Here is a 20,629-nt window from a genome sequence, read left to right on the forward strand (position 1 = left end):
AGGTGTGAGCCACAAAAATCGTTGCGGGTTGAGATGGGGGGTCGAATAGACCCACTCACTTTGGACCTAACCTAACCTAAACGCATGGAAAAACTTTCCAGCTGAAAATACGTTTTTCGATTTGTCTTTGATATAAACTTCTACTTGCCAGTAACGGGTTCCCAGACTCAGGGTAGAAAACAATAATAAAGATGAAGGGTTTTTATTTACTTGGTGGAGTTAAAAATGGTTATTCTTCTTCAACCAAAAATAAACAGTTGACAAGAGTGTTTGACAATAATCTTATCAAATACTGCATTAATTGTAAACGACTTCGATCCGGCACATGTGAGGGTGTCGTCAATTACATTTGATAACCACTGTCTTCTTTTGTGACGCCATTTATTCGCCTATATACGTGGCCTATTCAAAAAATAAATATAGTTTATAAAAACTAAAAAAACACGCTTTTAAAGAACATCGAACTAAAAAGTTAAATACATTTTTTTTATTAGCTTAAAACAATAACGAACAAAAAATACTAGTATTAGTGTGAAAAAAACGACTGGCGCTTGATATACAAAAAATTTGGCACAAGCGCCCACGCTTTTTTTCACAATAATATCTAAACTTTGAGATGAATCAGTCGTATATTGTTTAGAAAAATGACAATTGATATTTTCCGATTCCGGAGAGGGAGCCTGAAAAACAGCTACCAAGACCAAGTAAAGCAGCAGGCGCGCAAAGGAGGGTTACCAATAAGGCAGCAGGCGCGCGTATTAATAAAAAAAACTTTTTTCAAATGAAGAAATACATGTAAAGTGAGTTCGAATTATATCAAGGATGTTACGTACAGCGCCATCTGCCCGCGAATAGATCAAGCAATAATGTCAATAAACCTGTCAAATACAGATCCCGATCATTCAAACGGGAAATAAGAGCAACAAACAAACAAACATACATACAGGTGAAGCTAATATAAAAGCGCGTAAAAATACTTTTTCCAAAATAAGAAATACATGTAAGGTGAGTTCGAATTATATCAAGGAGGTTACGTACAACGCCATCTGCCCGCGAATAGATCAAGCAATAATGTCGATACTCCTGTCAAATACAGATCTCGATCATTCAAACGAGAAAGAAGAGTTACAAACAAAAATACTTACATACAGGTGGAGCTAATATAAAGCGTGTAATAAGGAGAACGTTTAAATTTTGCAGGCTACATACATTTGATTAGTGATATTTTTATGTTGGTACACTCGTCTCGAACATTTGTTAACAGTTTCAGCTTGTTTAGTTGGTGAGAGGCATAAAGTTAGAAGTGTTCTGCGGTTTCGGTGATTTTCTGCTTTCCAAAAGAATGGATCAAAAAATTTGCATCGAATTTTGTGTGAAGAATGGTTAAGTGCTCAAAAACACTTGAAATAATGACAGTGGCATACGGTGATTGTACTCTGAGTCAGAAAAATGTTAACAATTAGTACAAGTTTTTCACAAAAGGTCAAGAAGATGAGAAGGACGAGGCTTGCCTCGGACTCCCTAACAACCAATGAAATGTTGAGAAAGTGAATAAAATTGTTAGGAGAATTGTCGAACCACTATTAGAGAAGTTGCTGAGGATGTCGGCATATCGGTTGCCTCATTTTTTTAGAAATGAAACGTGTGGCAGTGAAGTTTGTTCCAGAGTTGCTAAATTTTGACATCGTTGAATGGTGTCAACGGCGATCCAGATTTGCTTAAGCTTGAAAGGGTCTTAACTGGTGACGAATCATGGCTATATGGTTATGACATCGAAACCAAAGTCTAATCCAATGGAAGAGCCCAGAATTACCAAGACCAAAAAAACACGCGAAGTTCTTATTAAGTGTCAAGGTTTTGCTCACTGTTTTCTTTGATTACCGTGGCGCGGTGCATTAGGAGTTCTTTTCACATGACCGTACTGTCAATTATCTTGAAGTTATACGCCTCTTGCGAGAAACAATACGGAGGAAACGTCCGGTATTGTGGAAAAACAATTCATGGCTTTTGCATCAGGATAATGCACTTGCTTACTCGTCATTGCTTTTTCGTAATTTTTTGGCCAAAACAAAACCGTAATTATGCCTCAGCCACCGAATTCACCAGATTTGACTCTTTGTGATTTTTTTCTATATCCAAGATTTGAATTCTCGTGAAAAGACGGCGTTTTGTGACAATTGAGAAGATACAAACCGAATCAATGAGATACTACTTTAAAGTGGACAAAATACAAATTGGTCAATAAATAAATATTTTTTGAGAAAAATGAAAATTTACCTTGTCATTTGAACATAGTAGAAATTGATCGATTTATGACTCATAAAAGAATAGTATACAATCCTTGAAAGTCGTCAATTTTTCATTTTATCTTTTTTGTAATATAACATACTCAAAAATTAGAAAAAAATCGCCTTCCGTTAGTCCTGTGCATCATCTGATTACCAGAAAACAAAAAAATCTCATGTTTTTGCGTAAAGTCGTGCTCAGGATTCAAAAATATGATTCGGCTTGTACTTTTCCTGACTGAACAATGGCATATAGTTTTTTCAAAGAAAACATTTGAGAAAACAAATTCTCGAGTGTTCTAGAATTGAGATTGGTAATAAGATGATACACACTATTGCAATCGTTAGTATACAGTTTATTTACATGATTTTCAATCTATTGTCATTGGAATTCCTACCGGCACAACCTCAGTTGAATTAATTGAAGGAACGAGCCTTGGAAGGTCATTGCATTTTCAATAACTACCTCTAATACATAGTTATGAGGGAAATCTGCAAAAATCTGCAGGTAATGTGCATTCTCAGATAGCCAGCATTATTCAAAAATTACCGACGCAGAACTGTTTTAACTATATGTAATTAAATCGTGGTCATATCAGACGGTGTAATTGTATGTTAGCAGAAATTTAATGCGATCCACTCCGCTTATTAGTGTATCATTTGTTGGCAATGCTCTATATGCAGGTGTAGAAATATCATCATATCGCAAATGTGGGTGTCATCACGTTCAAAATAACAATGACTATAATCATCTCAAATTTAAAAATAACAACAAAAATATGTGGAAAAGTGAGAATACTGACTGATCTGACTTTAATTTTCAGTGCTCCACTTGTTCTTTTATTTGCTTTGAATGCTCCCTACTTTTTTAATAAATGATCTTATTCACTAATTGTGTGCATTCTTTTTTTCCGCTATATCATACATCGGTGGCTTTGTGACTTTGATGTAATGGAAATGTCTCGAACTTCTTGAAAAATCATGCAAATGCCATAATCGGCGAGCGAAAATATCCGTTCAAATTTACGAATCCACGATACTGTCTGTCATGGGTTAATTTGACATGAAATCGTGCTCAAAATTCTTTGCTCGTTCACAACGAGATTTCCATTGCTCTTTGTGACTTCCTTGAAGTTCATATAACATCTTTATTTGCCACGTAATTCATCTTTCAGTCGAGCCCAAACCAACTCAATTGGATTGAAATCCGAGTGATGTGGCGGTAATCGTGCAACGTTATGATTTGCTGCTGGAAAGAATTGATCTGTCATACCGCTTGAATATAGTTGTTTATGAGAGCATATAATTCAGGTTCGGCTTTTTTGGTCGATATCTTTGGCATTTTGTCGATTTGTTTATTAGGACATGATGCATTGTCGATCACCACAACGCTTCTTAACGTCAAATTCGGGATCAACTGTTCCGGCACACATTTCTCAAAATTATAAAATTCATCTCGTCATGATAATCACCTGCAGTACAATGTGATTTTCTTCTAATGTAAACATTAGGCATAAACGTATTTTCACCACCCACACGTATTATGATCAGTAGTTACCCTTTACTAACAGGTTTTTTCAGACCTTCCATGGTATGACCACTCCAACATTTTTGGTGGAGTGACTGATTTCAGCTGGTCTTAACAAGTTCGTACAACAAATGAATTTCAAATAATTGCACTTTTCACTTGCCCACTTTTTGCTTCTTCATCAAAAGAATATCCAGATTTTGGATATTTCCATGCTGGGAGTGACAATTACTTTCAAGGCCAGATGAGATTGTACCACTAGTTCTATATTTGTATACTTGCCAGTGATTTTTCAGTATATCTACTGGATCTTTTATTCCTTTGTTACATTTTTTACACATTTATCACTTTGCGAAAAACTATACGATAGCCAGTTGGTTATCTGAGTGGTTCGTTCTACTTTTTAAATTGTTTGTTATGTCGAACGTTGGTTCGAGCCCAACGGCCGGACAAATCTACTTTCACTGTGTAACCGTTGAATCTGTCCTAAAAATCGTAAGGTGAAAGGTAAGGCATCGTCAATTCTTAGTTCGCCCTATTTCGATTTCTGAGTGTTGTTTTTCCTAAGTGGGCGACAACCGGTCAACAAAAAAAACAGATTTTCTTTTTGTCGGGCAAATCCTGTCTCATGTCTGTGTATTATACTTGAAAATTTTTTACTATGACTACTAAAAAAAGCATCAAATATGTGACCGTTCCTTGTGAGTAATAAAAATGACCCATGACTCACACCTTCAAACTAATCACAGTTGAACAGATTCATAACTCACTTCCTCGAGGCCAATTACACATGAGTTAATTTATGACAGTTAATATAATTTTATTCATGACATTTTCTAATCGGAAATAATAAACAAACTTCTATAAACTAATAATAACCTTGAGAAGTGAAACTTGTGCTAAGGTAAGTCATAAAAAAGGTACATCTTTATAAATACAATCTCACATAGTATTCATATACAAAGTATATGAACATATGTGAAAAAAAGAAACTAACAAATATAACATAAATTTGAAGTATGTTCTTTCTCTGCCGAAGCTTGCTGACATAGTCTTCTCCCGCAGTGTCTTGTTCTGGCGGCGGCGTCCCAAATTTCAGGTTGCAAGGAAGCCGCAGCTCTCGGCCCATTATAATACTGGCAGGGGTTTGGCCAGTTGACTCGTGCACTGCCGAACGATAAGCCAGCAGGAACAAGTGGAGGTATTGTTCCCAGTCTCTTTGATGGTCAGAGAATACCTTGGACAAGTGGCGGTTCATGGTCTTATTCATTCGTTCCGCCATTCCATCGGATTGTGGATGTAAGGCTGTGGTTCTGGTCTTTCGAATGTCCAACAGTTTACTTATTTCTTGAAACAGGTTGAACTCAAAATTTCTGCCCTGGTCCAAATGCAGCTCCAATGGGACACCGAATCGACATATCCATTCCTTTACCAGGACGTCAGTGACGCTAAAGGTTTCCTGGTTGGGCAGGGCATAGGCTTCTGCCCACTTGCTGAAGTAGTCCATGGCTACTAGGATGTATTTGTTCCCATGGTCGGACTCTGGGAACGGGCAGGCGATATCGATGGCTACCCACGTTATACTGGCGCATTGGAGCTTTCGGTCGTATCCTAGGTCAGTGACTGGCAGCGCATACAGCATACTTTCTGCACCAGTCCTTGACGTCGGCTTGACAATTAACCCAGTAAAACCGTTGTCTTACTTTCTGGAGGGTCTTCGTTACTGCCAGATGTCCTCCAGTGACTACATCATGGATTTCTTTGAGCACCCCTCGTCGTCTGCTTCTGGGTACCAGTGTCTGGCGCCTTTGTTCTCCACCGTCTTCAGACTCCAACACCCGCTTCAGAACCCCGTTTTCAAAGGTGAGAGAGTTCCATTGTGCCCAGTAGGATTTAACCGCTGGCGAATAACCTACTACCTCCTGCTACGATGGTCTTCGATTACTTTTCTTCCATCCGATGACTAAACCAAGATCTGGGTCTTTCTCTTGGTCGTCCTTGATCCCAGTTGTCTTCCACAGCTCTAGTTCTACAAATAGCTGCTTCCTTCCCCTCTGCTCGTCGGCAATGTGAGCAGTCATCGGGGCATGGTCTCCGTGACAGGGCATCTGCGTTCTTATGGTTAGTCCCAGCTCGATGTTCTATTTCGAAGTCAAATTCTTGAAGTCTCTCAATTCAGCGTGCTACTTGGCCCTCGGAATTTTTGATCTGCAGAAGCCATTTGAGAGATGCATGGTCCGTTCTCAACAGAAATCTTCTTCCATACACGTATTTGTAGAAATGTTCTACACCTTTGACAACGGCCAACAGCTCTCGCCTGGTGACACAATAATTGCGCTCTGGTTTACTGAGCGTTTCGCTGAAGTAGCCAATAACTTTCTCCTGTCCATCCTGAATCTGAGAAAGGACTGCCCGAATCCGACGTTGCTGGCGTCCGTATCTAAAATGAACGTTCAGTCAGGTAGGGGATAGCTCAAAACAGGAGCGTTGATCAAAGCTCATTTCAACTTCTTGAATGAGTCTTGGCATTCCTCAGACCACTTGAACTGGATCTGCCCTTCTGTGAGTCGGGTCAATTGTTTGGCAATGTTGGCAAACCCCAGCACATACCTGCGGTAGTAGGTGCATAAACCAAGGAAGCTCCGAAGCTCATGTATGTCTTTTGGAATGGCCCAATCCTTAACTGCTTTGATCTTTTGTTCGTCTACCGCCACTCCTTCCCCAGAGACAACGTGGTCAAGGTAACGGACTTCTTTCTGGAACAGATGGCATTTCTTGGGACTAAGTTTCAATCCAGAACTCCTCAGACGCATGAACACCTCCTCCAGATTTTTCAAGTGATCGTCGAATGATTTTCCGACCCCGATTATAGGTTCGTTCCAACCTTGAGTTACAAACAGATTTCCAACTGTTTGTAAATCGTTGACAACGCGCATGTCTGGTAAATATTGGTTTCTGATTAATTTGAAATTTCTGATTGGAACAGATGATAGTTCAACTGAAGTTTGGCATGGAATTTCAACATAACCTTCCAAAATTATTTGGGAAAGAAAGTTTTTGGCTTTCTACTACTCCATCTCAATACAAAAAAAGGGATGAGGAAATCTTCCAAAGAAAGGAAGGAAGTAATCAATTTGAATGTGTAGATTACGAAAGAAAAAAAAATTCTTTCGAAACAAATACTTCTATATGAACACTGAATTATACAGAAGATACTTTTCTCTACTCAGTTTGTATTTCAAACATTCCACAACGAATGTCACTACCAAAAATATAACCCCTTCAATTCTTGAAAAATAAATCTAATCAAGTGTATTTCTGGAGAGTAAAAGAAGGTTGCAGTATTTTATATCTGTATTCTATTTACTTATCAACATGGAACTGGGAGGTCACCGCAATAATTAATTTGTGTAATTAAAGATGTTCATATTATAGGTTCACTTTAAGAATTCCCAATTTTTCCTGCGCCAGCAAAAACATAATTTATTTTATAACAATTTTTGCAGGTTATGTTGTTTGTAAGTTGCATGAACATAAAATAGAAACAGTAATACGGAATTCGCATGCGTCAGATTGATGGTTAGAAGATAATCCTCAAACCATTCTGATAGATTTCGAACAGGTTTGAATCTTGGATGGAACAGAAAACTGTTAGTTTACTAATGGTTGGAAACTCACGTTGGAACGCAATCACATTACTGCGCAGAATCCTGACTGTCAGAAACTGTTTCTGACGCTGGTTGGAACGAACCTTATATCGTCGAGATACACTAGACACGTCTTCCATGAGAGCACCTTGAGAACCGTCTCCATCAATCTCTCGAAGAGCATTACCAAGCCCGAATGGCATAACCGTAAACTGCTACAATCCTGAGCCGATGGTGAAAGCAGTCTTTTCTCGATCTTCTGGGGCCAATTCAACTTGCCAATATCCACTCTTCAAATCCAAAGTCGAGAAAATTATGGAGCCGGCTAGCGTGTCTAGGGTGTCGTCGATTCTTGGAAGAGGGTAGCTGTCTTTCTTCATCACGTGATTTAGTTGGCGATAATCCACGCAGAACCTTGTCGAGCCGTCCTTCTTCTTTACTAACACGACTGGGGAAGACCAGGGGCTGTCAGAAGGTTCGATGACTCCTTCTTTTCCCATATCGCTGACTATCTTGTCTGCCTCTTCTCTGTTGGCAAGAGGGAGTCTTCTAGCTGATTGCCGGATTGGTCGGGCATTCCCAGTGTCGATTCTATGCTGAAACACATTCGTTCTGCCGCCTTTCCTTCCCCAATGTCAAAGATTTTCTGGTACTTCTTGACTAACTCCCTCAGTTTTGATCGGTGGGTTGGTGGTATGTCCTTGGAGGAAATGTCAATCAACTTCTTCAACTCTTTAAGCAAGTTGTTGGCTTGGCTAACCGAACTGCGTACACTCCGTATCACCGAGGAAATGGACGAACAGTGCCCCAGCATTGTTCATTTCTTCAAGGTCATGGGAAAGTAGTTAACATTCATGACCCTGACTGGCACAACTTTATCGACACGCAACAGGGTCTTCTCCAGTGCGAGTCCAATTTTCTCATCGTGTATTTTGGGCTCGAACATTACCATCTTGCCGCTGCTCGCACTTCAGATTCGTTACATTATGTTTCTTCTTAAGCTAGGCGCAAATTGAGGGCGTGTGAGACGACCTGCACGAGACGCAGGTGTGGCGTGGATGATCCGCAAATTGAACGCTGTTTCGGAGTGACAATTGTACCGCTATGTCCGACCGAGTTGAAAAACGGACTCAGAATCCGACATTGATGCTGAAGACGAACTTTTACTTTATTGTTTGGTCGTTGATAATAAAGTAAAATCACCCAACAAGAATATTATCTTGGAAAGGGAAACATGTGGACAATTTATGATAACAAAGATTGCTGGGATTATACAACTTTGTGTACCCTCACGTCCTCAATTAACTTTTCCTTAACCATAACTTTCAATTTAAAAAATAAACAAAGAAAAAGAAAACCTGAAAAACGCAGTGTGGTGCAGTAATACAAAGACTTTGGCGACACGCGAAAAATTGGCACGAAAAACGGTGTCTCAACCACTGTGTCATGCGAGTCACGCTAGTCGCGCCACCTCGTTTCCGGGCGACACACCAAACGGCTCAAATTTGCGCCTAGCTCTACAGTAAGTGGTCCTGGGTTCAATCAAAGGGCCCAAGTCGATTTATTTTTTCATTGAATTTTCCAATTATTTGTCAGTGAATAACATAGATGCTTTTTAACACGCTTTTATTAGCTTCACCTGTATGTTTGTTTGTTTGTCAGTTTGTTTGTAACTCTCAAGCTCGGGATCTGTATTTGACAGAATTATCGACATTATTGCTTGATCTATTCGCGGGCAGATGGCGCTGTCCGTAACCTCCTTGATATAATTCGAACTCACTTTACTTACTTTTCATTTGAAAAAAGTATTTTTTTTATTAACACGCGCGCCCGCTGCCGTATTTGTAACCCTCATTTGCACGCCTGCTGCCTTGGGCTTGGTAGCTTCAGGCTCCCTCTTCGGAATCGGAATATATCATTGGCCATTTTTCTAAACAATATACGGCTGACTGATCCCAAAGTTTAGATAAAATAAATATAATTTGAAAAGACTAAAAAACACGCTTTAAAAGTATTATAATACTAGTATTTTTCCTTCGTTATTGTTTTGAGCCTATTTAAAAAAATATTCAACTTTTTAGTTCGATGTTCTTTAAAAACGTGTTTTTTACTTTTTTAAATTATATTTATGTTATGTACACTAACGATAGTTGTGAATTTAGATATAAGTTTCCTCAAATGTTTTCTACAGATAGGACGATTCGGAAAACGTTCATTGAAAATTCTTTCGGTCTCGGGAAAGTTACGCGTCGCACCATAAATAAAAATCTCTCAATTTTTTCTTCCAATGGACGAGAATTGACCATTTTAGAGATTGTTGATGTGGTACCTTTCTACTAGTAAAACCGAAAACTAAACGAGAATATTCTAACTGAACAATGATGTTCATTGTCGTACTGACATTTTTTTTATAAACAAAAAATAACTTAACAAACCTTATTGGGTTATTGGAATTGTCATATGGCAGATAAAAAGGAATATTTCTAGAAATATCGATAATAATGTGTTTGTCTTCAGGAAATTTTTAAATGTTCCGCCATTTTGTAGTAGGTGAAGATATTAACTTCATATTCTAGGGTTGTGAAGTATTCGTCAGGACTTCAAAATGATGTGTCACAAGACCCCCCTTTCCATTTAATTTTTTTCCATGGATGGCGCATGGTCGCCATCTTGAAAGTTTTATTTGTCAATTTCACTTCAAAATAAAATATTCATTCATTAATTTCTTTATCCCAAATAAAAGGGGGGACATTAAAGAAATGCATTGTATGATTTTTTAGGTTGCGTCTTGAAGTTGATACTATTTCTCTAATTCTCACAAATGAATTTTGTTTTGAAATATTTCGCCCATGAATCATAGGCCTCGTATGGAATCGCCATTGAATTATTTACGACAAACTTCATTCTTACGACCAATGATCACATTTTTCGCTCATTGAATAGTATATTATTTACAAGTTAGAACATATCTATATGTATTGATAGGAACTGACACAGAGACAAATGAAAGAGTAATCGTAGATTTTTTTATTTTTATCATGATTTACATCGACCTCAAAAACAGTATTTTTATATTGAAATAGAAGAAAGTTGTTAGTTATTTCTTCATCAAAATTCTCAAAACTAATAGTTGCTTGCATTTACAATTTCGACTTTCTTTTTCAGATTCGTGTTATTCAAGAAACACTACGACAAATATTTACATCTTTCCCAAAAGTACGAAGAAGCGAGAAACATCGCCTACTACTTGGAAGAGAAATACCACGAGGTCAAGGTGACGTCATATCTTTAAATTGTTAATAACGTCAACTAATTATATGTGCTGTTTACAGACCGAACGGGACGATTTGATTAAACAGAGGGATCAACTGACCAAGAAATTGGAATCGAAGGAATGTCTGCTGAGGGAGAAGGAAGACGAAGTTTTCGTACAATTTGAAAGGGTCCTTTTTCTGGAGGAACAATGCGATAAGGTAAGTGTGATGTCTTCTCGTTTATTCCCTCAATACTCAGAAATCTGATCGAGAAAGGAATCGGAAAACACACGTTTTCTGCCAATACCAAATATATTCTATACATTCAAACTCCCCGTTTTACCATGACCCCTTCTCATGACTCGACACTCGCCGTGATATACGAGGGGCAGAAAACTAACTATCTTACAGTAAGGATTCAATTTTAGTAGCGAATCGTTGGTTACCATGAAAAATAAAGAGATTATGTGCGAATGGAAGTTGTCATACACAGCACTTCGCAGGTCCAGGATATACTAAGAAATTGATATATTTGCACTATACGAGTACATTTCGTTAAAAAAGCACCTTATTTGTACAGTCTCTGGAAAACATTGCAGTCTCATGGGCTTATTGCACCTTCCCCCATCTTTGTTTTGACACCCATTACAACAATACTTCTGGAGGTACCATTACATGAATAGGAGGCCAAGTAGGTCCAGAGACTGTCAAAGTATGAAGACTTTTTTAAATATACATTTTCTTTGATAATTATTCGTTATTCAGTCATACATAATGTAGATTCTAGAATATCAATATGATTCCGTGACCTTGGAACACCAACTGATCTGTACAGATCATATAGTGATATGATCAACTAAGAATATTATTTGAACTCCGTAGTCACATCGAAACATTTGATAAGTTTTAGAACTTCCTGATGTTTTAAAACAGAAACAATTCGTGATTTATCACCAGAGAGCGCTGTTTCAACCTGCCATATATATCTCATCAGTGGTGCTAGTTTTTGGACTATGGTTTCTTATAGTTGCCTTTCAGTGAAAATTGCAGTCACACACCGCCGTGGAGAACCTTTTTTTACCTTGAACAAGGTTAAATTTTCCGTCGATCCCCTAGATTCCTAGATGATGATGTCCATGCTGACTTATTCGACATTGTTCTTTGAAAACTGTCGAGTTCAACATTGCATTCGTGGTTCAGCTAAAGGCGGGTCAGACCTAAGGCAAGTCGGAATCATAAATTCTAGATGGTTTCATCTAGTTTCCGGCCTATTTCGCTGCTACTCGTTTCATGCCCAAAATTTCTGAAAACATTCTTCTAACATTATTTAACATATCAGGAGTGACCCACCTAATCACAAGCGTTATTCGTTCTTTCAAGTCATTCAAATCTAATGATGAAAGATCAGGTGATCGCGCTGGCCATTCAATCGATCCTCGCCTCCCTATACACCGATTGGGAAATGTTGTATCGAGGCATTGCCGGACATTAACTTGGTAATGTGGTGGTGCTCCATCCTGCTGAAACCATATCGTATCCACTGGAAGTTGGGGGTTTTTCTGGGTCAGGATATAAATTTGCTAAACTTTGAATGACTTTGCCCTCAATGAAAAAGGGACTAATTATATGGTTTCCTACAATACCTGCCCACCTGTCGGCGGAAACTCTTGCAGGTCGAGTCCCTCAGACATAAATTTCGACTTGATCATTTTCGACAAAAAAAAATTACAACCCCCACCCTTTGAGTATGGAAGAATTCCACATTCTTCATTAAATTGAAAATAAACCTTGCAGGTTGGCAGAAATTTGTCGAAAATGATTAACCTGATCGAGATTTATGTCTGGCAGACCCGATCTGCAAGAATTTTCTGCCGATAGCAAGGTTTATTTTCAATTTAATGAGGAATGGGGAATTTTTCCATACTAAAGGGTGGGTCGGAATTTTTTTGCCGAAAATGATTTACCTACTCGAGATTCATGTTTGAGAGACCCGAACTGCAAGACTTTCCGCCGACCTGCAACATTTATTTCCCATTTTTTGAGAATTGTGAAATTTTTAGGTGGTGGTTCGAAATTTTTTCTGTTGAAAATGATCAACCTGGTAGAGATTTATGTCTGGGGGACCCGACCTGCAAGAATTTCTGCCCTCCTACAAGATTACGAGAGCAATGTCTACTGAGAACAATTTGCTGAACTGAAAAATAGTTATACCCTCATTTTTGTTACTAATTTTGAATAGAGGATTGACGAACAATTCATGCTGTTTATGAGTTTTCTTTTCAACTAGTCGCTAATCAAACACTTATATTAGTTGGCATTTATTAAATTAAACGAACAGATCAAGTAACACTAACAGAGGGACAAAAGATATTTCACAAATAATGATAACTGACATTGCATATGTAAAATAAAAAATGATTCAATTCAATCAAAAAAAGAATTACACAAAAATATCAAATGGCAAATATTTAGGTAAACGGTAACATATATAAACATAAGTGATAGGAATATTGTAAATAAGTATATTCATTGTGAAATTTCACTGATTAGAAACGTTATGTTGATTTAATTGTCTAAATTTCCAACTAGATTAATGTTTCTTCATATAATCCGTAATTAAATTTTATGTTGAGCATTGGATATAGACTGTTTTACAATATATGACTGTATTTTCATTTTTGACAGTTATTCCGGTTTATTTTAAGAATACAATTGATTTCATTAAAATTCAATAAATTGCAGTTGTTTTGCACTATTTGTGATACAATGAATAAAATAGCTGGTTTTGAGTTTCTGGGGAGAATTTAAAACTAGTGAGTTGTTTATGTTAATGTAATAGCTCAAAAATTAAATTAGATATCAAACTCTGGTTTTTATACAAATATCACAACGAAAAACAAAAAATTGTCATTTTTACTTCATTTCCATAATTTTTACTAGACTTTCAAATATGACCATTTTTTTGTAGAAATTACTTTGCCTTTTCAAAATTGTTAGTTTTTTTTGATAGTTTATAGTTCATTACCTGATTATTTTAATTTTCGTTGAAATTAAAAAAAACTATTTTATGTAGTTTTTTATAAATAATAAGACCTGAAAAATTGAAAATAACTTACTTGATCTACTGGTAAAAAACTACTACATTGTCAATAAAAAAATCTCAAAAATTTCATCTATGTTCACTTCCTTCAAATTGATCCTGAGATAAAGCACCAAGAAAATATATGTATTCGACAAGATTCCATTGATCTGCTCTAGATATATTAAACTAGTTCCCATGGCCTCAGCCCAAGGAGAGATTGTTATTGTTGTAACAAAAATGTATGAAACAATCAAATTGAATGAGCAATTTCTAAATGTTTTTACGCGAGAACAACAAAAAATGGAGGATAATGAGATTACTATCCTCAATATCAAGCTATCCAATCACTTCCTCACGATTTTTGAGATAGTGAAGAATAGTAACAATCATTGTTTACATTATTTTCTACTTCCAGCTGACCACATTTTATGTAGAGATTACGACTACTGATAAAAAAGCAGAATCATTTTTATAAAAATCTAATAATAATAATTTCTAGGAACCTTGGTTTTAGTATCAGGTAATTTTATTGAAAGTGTCGAATTGAGATCTTTCATGTCATCAATTTTTAATTTTCGAAATTCATCATAATGGCATGCCCCTGTAAGGCCAATAGCTAAAGCAGCCTAAAATCAAAAACAAGCATTCATTTTTCGATAACAATTTAAAAATTTTCAATTCATACCTTTATCAGCAAATACTTTTCATCAGGTAAATCTCTTAAAAATTGTTGAATTTCTTCAGTTAATGTTTTTGACTGTTTTGGAGCATATTTTTCAGATTTGCATTTTAAAAATGCACGTAGTTTTACGTATTTTGATATATCAACACAGTTTTCAATAATTAAGGTACTCCTCAGCATCGAGTACTGATACCATAATGTTGATGATTTCAATCTTCTTGACAACTCTTCAAAATAAACTAACAATGTATTTTCGGAACAATAATTTACCTTGGCTTTCATTTTCCAGTCCATAAAGTTTCTGTAAGCGATTTCCTGAACAATTTCTGGAGGTGTATTTTCCAACTCTAAATATTCGTATTCCATTATATTCAATATTTAATAAATCTGAACTGTTTATACTTTAACAATCAGTGCAGTGCTTCGGTTTTGTTGTTATGGAAACGCCGACAATGGGCTACTTGGATATTGCACGCGAATCGCCGGCTAGCGTTGTCACCATGGAGAACGTGTCATATCAATCTGACATGTAACAATTCATGACTGACTTGGGTTATCGTGATAACAGTTAGAAATTATTTCTTACTGTAAAGGCGGATATTTCTCACTGCGTGAGAAATCTTTCGTTTTGAACGTATGAAAGCGATGATAGAAGTGGCACATTGAATAGCATCCGTAGAACGTAGAAAAAAAACCTCTGTTGAATTATCTCAATAGGAAAATCTATCAATAGTAAGAGGAACAGGAAAAAAAAACCAATGCCAGAATGTGATCACTTCCGAAGATATCTATTTCGATTATTTATTGCATTTAATGCGTGCTCATAGTCCGTGCAAGTACCTATATAAGGAACCGGAACAAAAGGCAATGACATCAAATCATCATCATCATTAATCATCGAACCGAAATGTTTACGGCCGCATGAAAATTATTCAAATCAGATAATTGTTACCTTTTAAGATGAAATATTCAGCCGGTTAGCCTTGAAATTCTCCTGCGTATCAATTTATAAAAAATACTCTCACGTAACAGAAAGGTTCGTCATGAAAACGCCCTCGGGTTTTGTTTTTTGTTGTTTACAAACGTTTGCTCTTCAATACAATTCAGGAGGCGTTTTATTTTCTTGCTTCGTGAACGATTTTATACACCTAGATGTTTTTGTTCTTTCAATCAAGTCATTAACCACTCTACTCGACAGTGGCGTATATAAAGGGGGAGCCTCCTCTCAACATTCTATAAGGAGTACTAGTATCTAGACGCAATACAGAAAAAATATAAATAGACAATCACACATTCACGGGGTCGTTATCAAAAAATTATTGACTCAAAAATGCTACCCCTACCTTCAACCTCCGTCGAATGACAGGTAGAACCCCCAATTTGATATATCCTTTCAAAATTTATTCCTAATCTCTCAGATGAAACAAATACATTAAGAAAACTCTTGAGTGACAAAAATGAGTGGGTCTGGACTTTGAACGAACAAAAATGTTTCATTCGTTTAAAACAATTGATTTCTAATGCAACAACGTTATCGTATTTTGATCCTTCGAAAGATGTAGTATTTTCCGTTGATGCTGGACCATACGGTCTCGGTGCTTTCATTAGTCAAGTTAATCGGCCTATCGAGTTCGCAAGTATTTCGTTGACTCCATCTCAGCAACGATACAATCATATCGAAAAAGAGCTCTTGGCCATTGTTTTTGGTTGTGAGCGATTCAGATACTATTTATTTGGCTTGAGTGGATTTAAAATTGAAAGCGATCATAGACCACTACTAGGACTTCTAAAAAAACCTTTCGATGACATGACACCGCGAATTCAAAGACTTGCTATGAAACTACTGCAATACAGATTCACACTAACGTTTGTTCAAGGAAAAAATATGCAAATTCCTGATACATTGAGTCGTGACCCAACCTCAGAAACTATAAATACAGACTATCTAGAAACAAATTTGAAGGTATTTTCTGTAATAGCAACCAGACCAGAGAATCAAAAAAGATTACAAGAAGCAATAAATGATGATCCTGAACTCCAAAAAGTTAAATATTATGTCTTGAACAGGTGGCCAAAACACAAAGCTAATGTTCAGTGTGAAATAAAAAAGTACTGGGATATCAAAGATGATATTTTTTCACACAAAGATGTGCTTTTTTATAAAAAGCGACTTATCATTCCACGTAGCCTCAGACAAGAGTTTTTGAACTTGATGCATCAATCTCATCAGGATGTAGTTGCCTGTAAAAAACGAGCAGAGGAGGCCATTTACTACCCTGGCTGGAGAAACTAAAGTGTCTTCAAGAAAGCCAAAAGACTTACTATGATATTGGCACCAAAAAACTCAACGATTTTCAGTACAATCAGCCAGTATTAGTTCAAGAAAAATGTCGGAAATGGAAACAGGGAACTATTTTGAATAAAACGGGCCCCAATGATTATAATGTTGAGGTTGATAATGCTCATTATCGTCGAAATAGGCAACACCTTAGACCATTACGAAAATCGACATCTCCTACTGAAAATCCTCAACAAATTATCATGAACAATGAAGAAGTTTCCGAACCGAAATGTGAAATTGACATCCATAATACTGAGTCCACTAATCAAAGTGAAATCACAACTAGAAGTGGTCGAATAGTTAGAGCTCCTGATAGATTAATCTTGTGAATTTTTTTTTTCTTTTCTTTTTTTTGCCACACATTTTTTCATCATATTTGATAAGACTGCTTCAACAACTCTTAATTGTGATATGTGTAGATATAAATTCATGTGTGTATATGGGTAGATATTCATCCATTTATGATCTAATTTTATTTATAAATTTTATAGACATACTTTTATGGGATAATTAGAATTTTGCTTTCATTTTTTTATTTTTTATGAAAAGGGGCATGTCATGTATTCAGTAGAAGCGGCAACACGGCAGCGAATCCAGTTGTCAATCAGCCATCACGATGGTGTGCACCTATTGTATACAATCACTATTGTTATACATTATTAATAAATAAAGTACATCAAGGAAGTGATATAGAGAGTTGTCAATGATGCCCTTATTAGAAACAATCAGTATTTCACAGATGTGATGCTTGAGTTTGAGGAAAAGCCACATAAATCTAGTAGACAGGCATCCATTCAATGTTAGCCATAATTCATTGATAGTAAACATATTAAAAAAAAATAAAATGCATCCCTATAAAATGATATCTACTCAGGAGCTCATGGAAGACGATTTTGATAGAAGAACTAATTTTTGTGAGCTAATGATGGACATGTTGGATAACAATATCATCCAATTAGAAGACGTTATGTTTTCTGATGAGTGTACTTTGTTTCTTAACGGTTATGCTAGTCAGCAAAATTTCCGCACCTGGTCAACGGAAAATCCTCACTGGATGAGAAAAAACCACATGCAATACCCTCAAATGGTTAATGTTTGGGCAGGTATTGTAGGAAACCATATAATACTCAACCAACCTGCAAGGTTTATTTTCAATTTAATGAAAAATGTGGAATTCTTCCATACTCAAAGGGTGGGGATTGTAATTTTTTTTTGTCGAAAATGATCAAGTCGGAATTTATGTCTGGGGGACTCGACCTGCAAGAATTTCCGCCGACCTGCAAAATGTATTTCCAATTTTTTAGGAATTGTGAAACTTTTGGGTGTGGGTTGGAAAACTTTTCTGTCCAAAAAGGATTAACCTGGTCGAGATTTGTGTCTGGCAGACCCGACCTGCAAGAATTTCTGTCCTACAAGATTACGAGAGCAATGTCTACTGAGAACAATTTGCTGACCTGCAGACCTGCAAAATAGTTATACCCCAAAAATAAGTACTACATTTTAATATATCAAACTTTCTAGGAGAAAAGATATAAGTGAAAACACCGTGTAACACAGGCTTATGGTACACACCATTTTTTTCTTTATTTCTTCAGCTATTTTTATAAAATTTGAAATAATGAATTTGTCCACTTTTTGACGCGATGGGAGGATTTTTTCAACTTCTGGTTTTTCTTGATTTCCAATTGGAACACGCTTTGTGTTATTATATTTTTGAAATCTACATAATATTGTGGATACAATGATACTTCCTAGTTGATATTTGATACATCGATATTTCCTAGTTGATTCTCGATACAATGATATTTCCTAGTTGGTTCATTCTGTCAGGTGGCCAGCAAAATCACCCGACTTAACCCCTTCAGAATTTTGAATAAAATTGTCTACGCAACATCCCTAACAACCCGCGAGGACCTAGAACTATGACTAAGACAAGCTATTCAGAGTATTAACGCTTCAACAATTGGTCAATGCCATTCAAAATACCGCGAAACGACCTACAGGGTGATTCATTTGAAAATCAAACGTTGATATGATTTTCGGAAAAACTGGAAGTTGAAAAAAAATCTCGATATGTCAAAACGTGCCTTTTCATGAGCACATTCATTTTTCCGAATTTTTGCTAGAGATATAAATAATTAACGAGGCGTGTACTACCGAACCTCGTTTTTCAAGACCTGAAGTAATTTATATTCCGGCATTTCCTTTAAATTAGCTGCATATCCACATTCTCGTTTCTGTCTCCGACAGCTCGCGAGTTTCTTAAAGAAGTATAAAGGGGTTAAGTCGGGTGATCTTGCAGGCTACCTGTCCGATGATATAATACTTTGAGTAGATCATTTTCTTGGAAATATTTCGTTAATGATCAATTTTTATAGGAATCTATTCATCTCGAAATACACAAATGATAGATTGTTGCTTACTTTCCGGTTTATACGAGTCATCTACGTTTCGACACCTATAACAATGCGTTGTAAATGAATTTGTTAGTCTCCAAGTTGAAGTTTTTGGACATTTTTACACACACATTTTTTTGAGTTATGGGCAAATTGTATGGGAATCCATGTGGAACCATCCTTTTCACACATTAATGACCAACAAAATCGATTGTGATGTGGAACGCTTCTATTTTATGGTGTCACATGTCGTTCTTCTTCAATCATCTTGCTCACTGGATGGATGTTTTTTGAAATTACGATTTTACATAAATCAGCATTGACGGACGCAGAAACATTGCAAAACTATGCAAATATATTGTAAACGATCTTTTCTGATGGTACTTCATTGAAAACAGTTGGGTTCTATACGTTCTTGTCTGTTCTTTTTTGAAATCGTTAATCATCCAACGAAAACCTTCACGAGTGATTTCTATTCTAAGGAAAAGTCTCTGCCATTTTCCAAATAGTCTCTGAACGTTGATAAAGTTAGGGCAGCCTTTTTGGTGTGGAAGAACATTTCAGTGGAGGTCTCCAAATGAAATGAATTTCGCCATTTACTCATGTTTATTAGCTCATTGTCACAAATATGAAGTGTACAATTTATATGAGAAATGAAGGTGATTATTCTTAATAAAAGTCGAATTTTAGCATTGCCATCTAGTGGGTGTATGTATATACATAAAAGGCAACCCTTTGACTTACTTCATAACACCTTTCAATTATTGGGTGAAAATAAAAATATCGCTTCTTCAAAAGTTGATATTTTCTAGCTTTTGAGAAAATATATGTTCGAAACAAAATGTTGATTTTTCTGAAATTAATTTCGATTTTTTCCGTAGTTGAAAGCTGAAAAGAAAAAATGCCAGGAACAAACGCAGCTGATAGAAAAGGAAAAGGCCCAAGCTTTAATTTTCGTGAGTATAAAATTCAGTGTATAACTTCAATATTTGATTCCGAATGTCTGTCTGTTTGCAGTTTTTTTTTCGTATTCCATGGTATAGGAAACATTGTCTGTAATATATTTCAAACTTTTAGCTTCAAGAACAAGCCAAAGAATCGGAATACAACCGAAGGAAACTAGAAAGAGCTCGCCAGGAGGTCGTTCATCGTATGACGAAAATAAAGAACGAGAAAGATAGCTTGGAGCGAGAGGTGAGTGATACTTTAATTAACATTTCAGTGACGGATTCTCAGCGCCGTAAAACGATTTGAACGGGAGCGTGTTACTTAATGAAGTAAGCTAGCTGTTGATTGCTATAAAGCAGATAGTCAATTGCGTTAATTGTAAATGGTAATGTTTTTTACTTATTATGCTGATGGCCGTGCAGTTTGATTGTCTAAGGTTATTCGCCAACAAATTGCATGCGATTCG

At 36.5% G+C, this 20,629-nt stretch overlaps 1 protein-coding gene across 1 annotated transcript in view; it reads left to right on the top strand.

The window, feature by feature from the left end:
- Nucleotides 1-20,629, top strand: part of LOC111504545 (uncharacterized) — an 89,555-nt gene that overhangs the window by 13,632 nt on the left and 55,294 nt on the right. Inside the window, exons 2-5 of the mRNA XM_023159119.2 lie at nucleotides 10,626-10,734; nucleotides 10,793-10,933; nucleotides 20,097-20,171; nucleotides 20,293-20,409. Of these exons, the coding sequence (XP_023014887.2) occupies nucleotides 10,626-10,734; nucleotides 10,793-10,933; nucleotides 20,097-20,171; nucleotides 20,293-20,409 (442 nt within the window). The remainder of the gene's footprint in view (nucleotides 1-10,625; nucleotides 10,735-10,792; nucleotides 10,934-20,096; nucleotides 20,172-20,292; nucleotides 20,410-20,629) is intronic.

Source organism: Leptinotarsa decemlineata, unplaced genomic scaffold, assembly GCF_025532065.1.
Source record: "Leptinotarsa decemlineata unplaced genomic scaffold, Ldec_3_MD MMD2_tig00002082_RagTag_RagTag, whole genome shotgun sequence".
In the NCBI taxonomy this organism is placed as follows: Eukaryota; Metazoa; Arthropoda; class Insecta; order Coleoptera; family Chrysomelidae; genus Leptinotarsa; species Leptinotarsa decemlineata.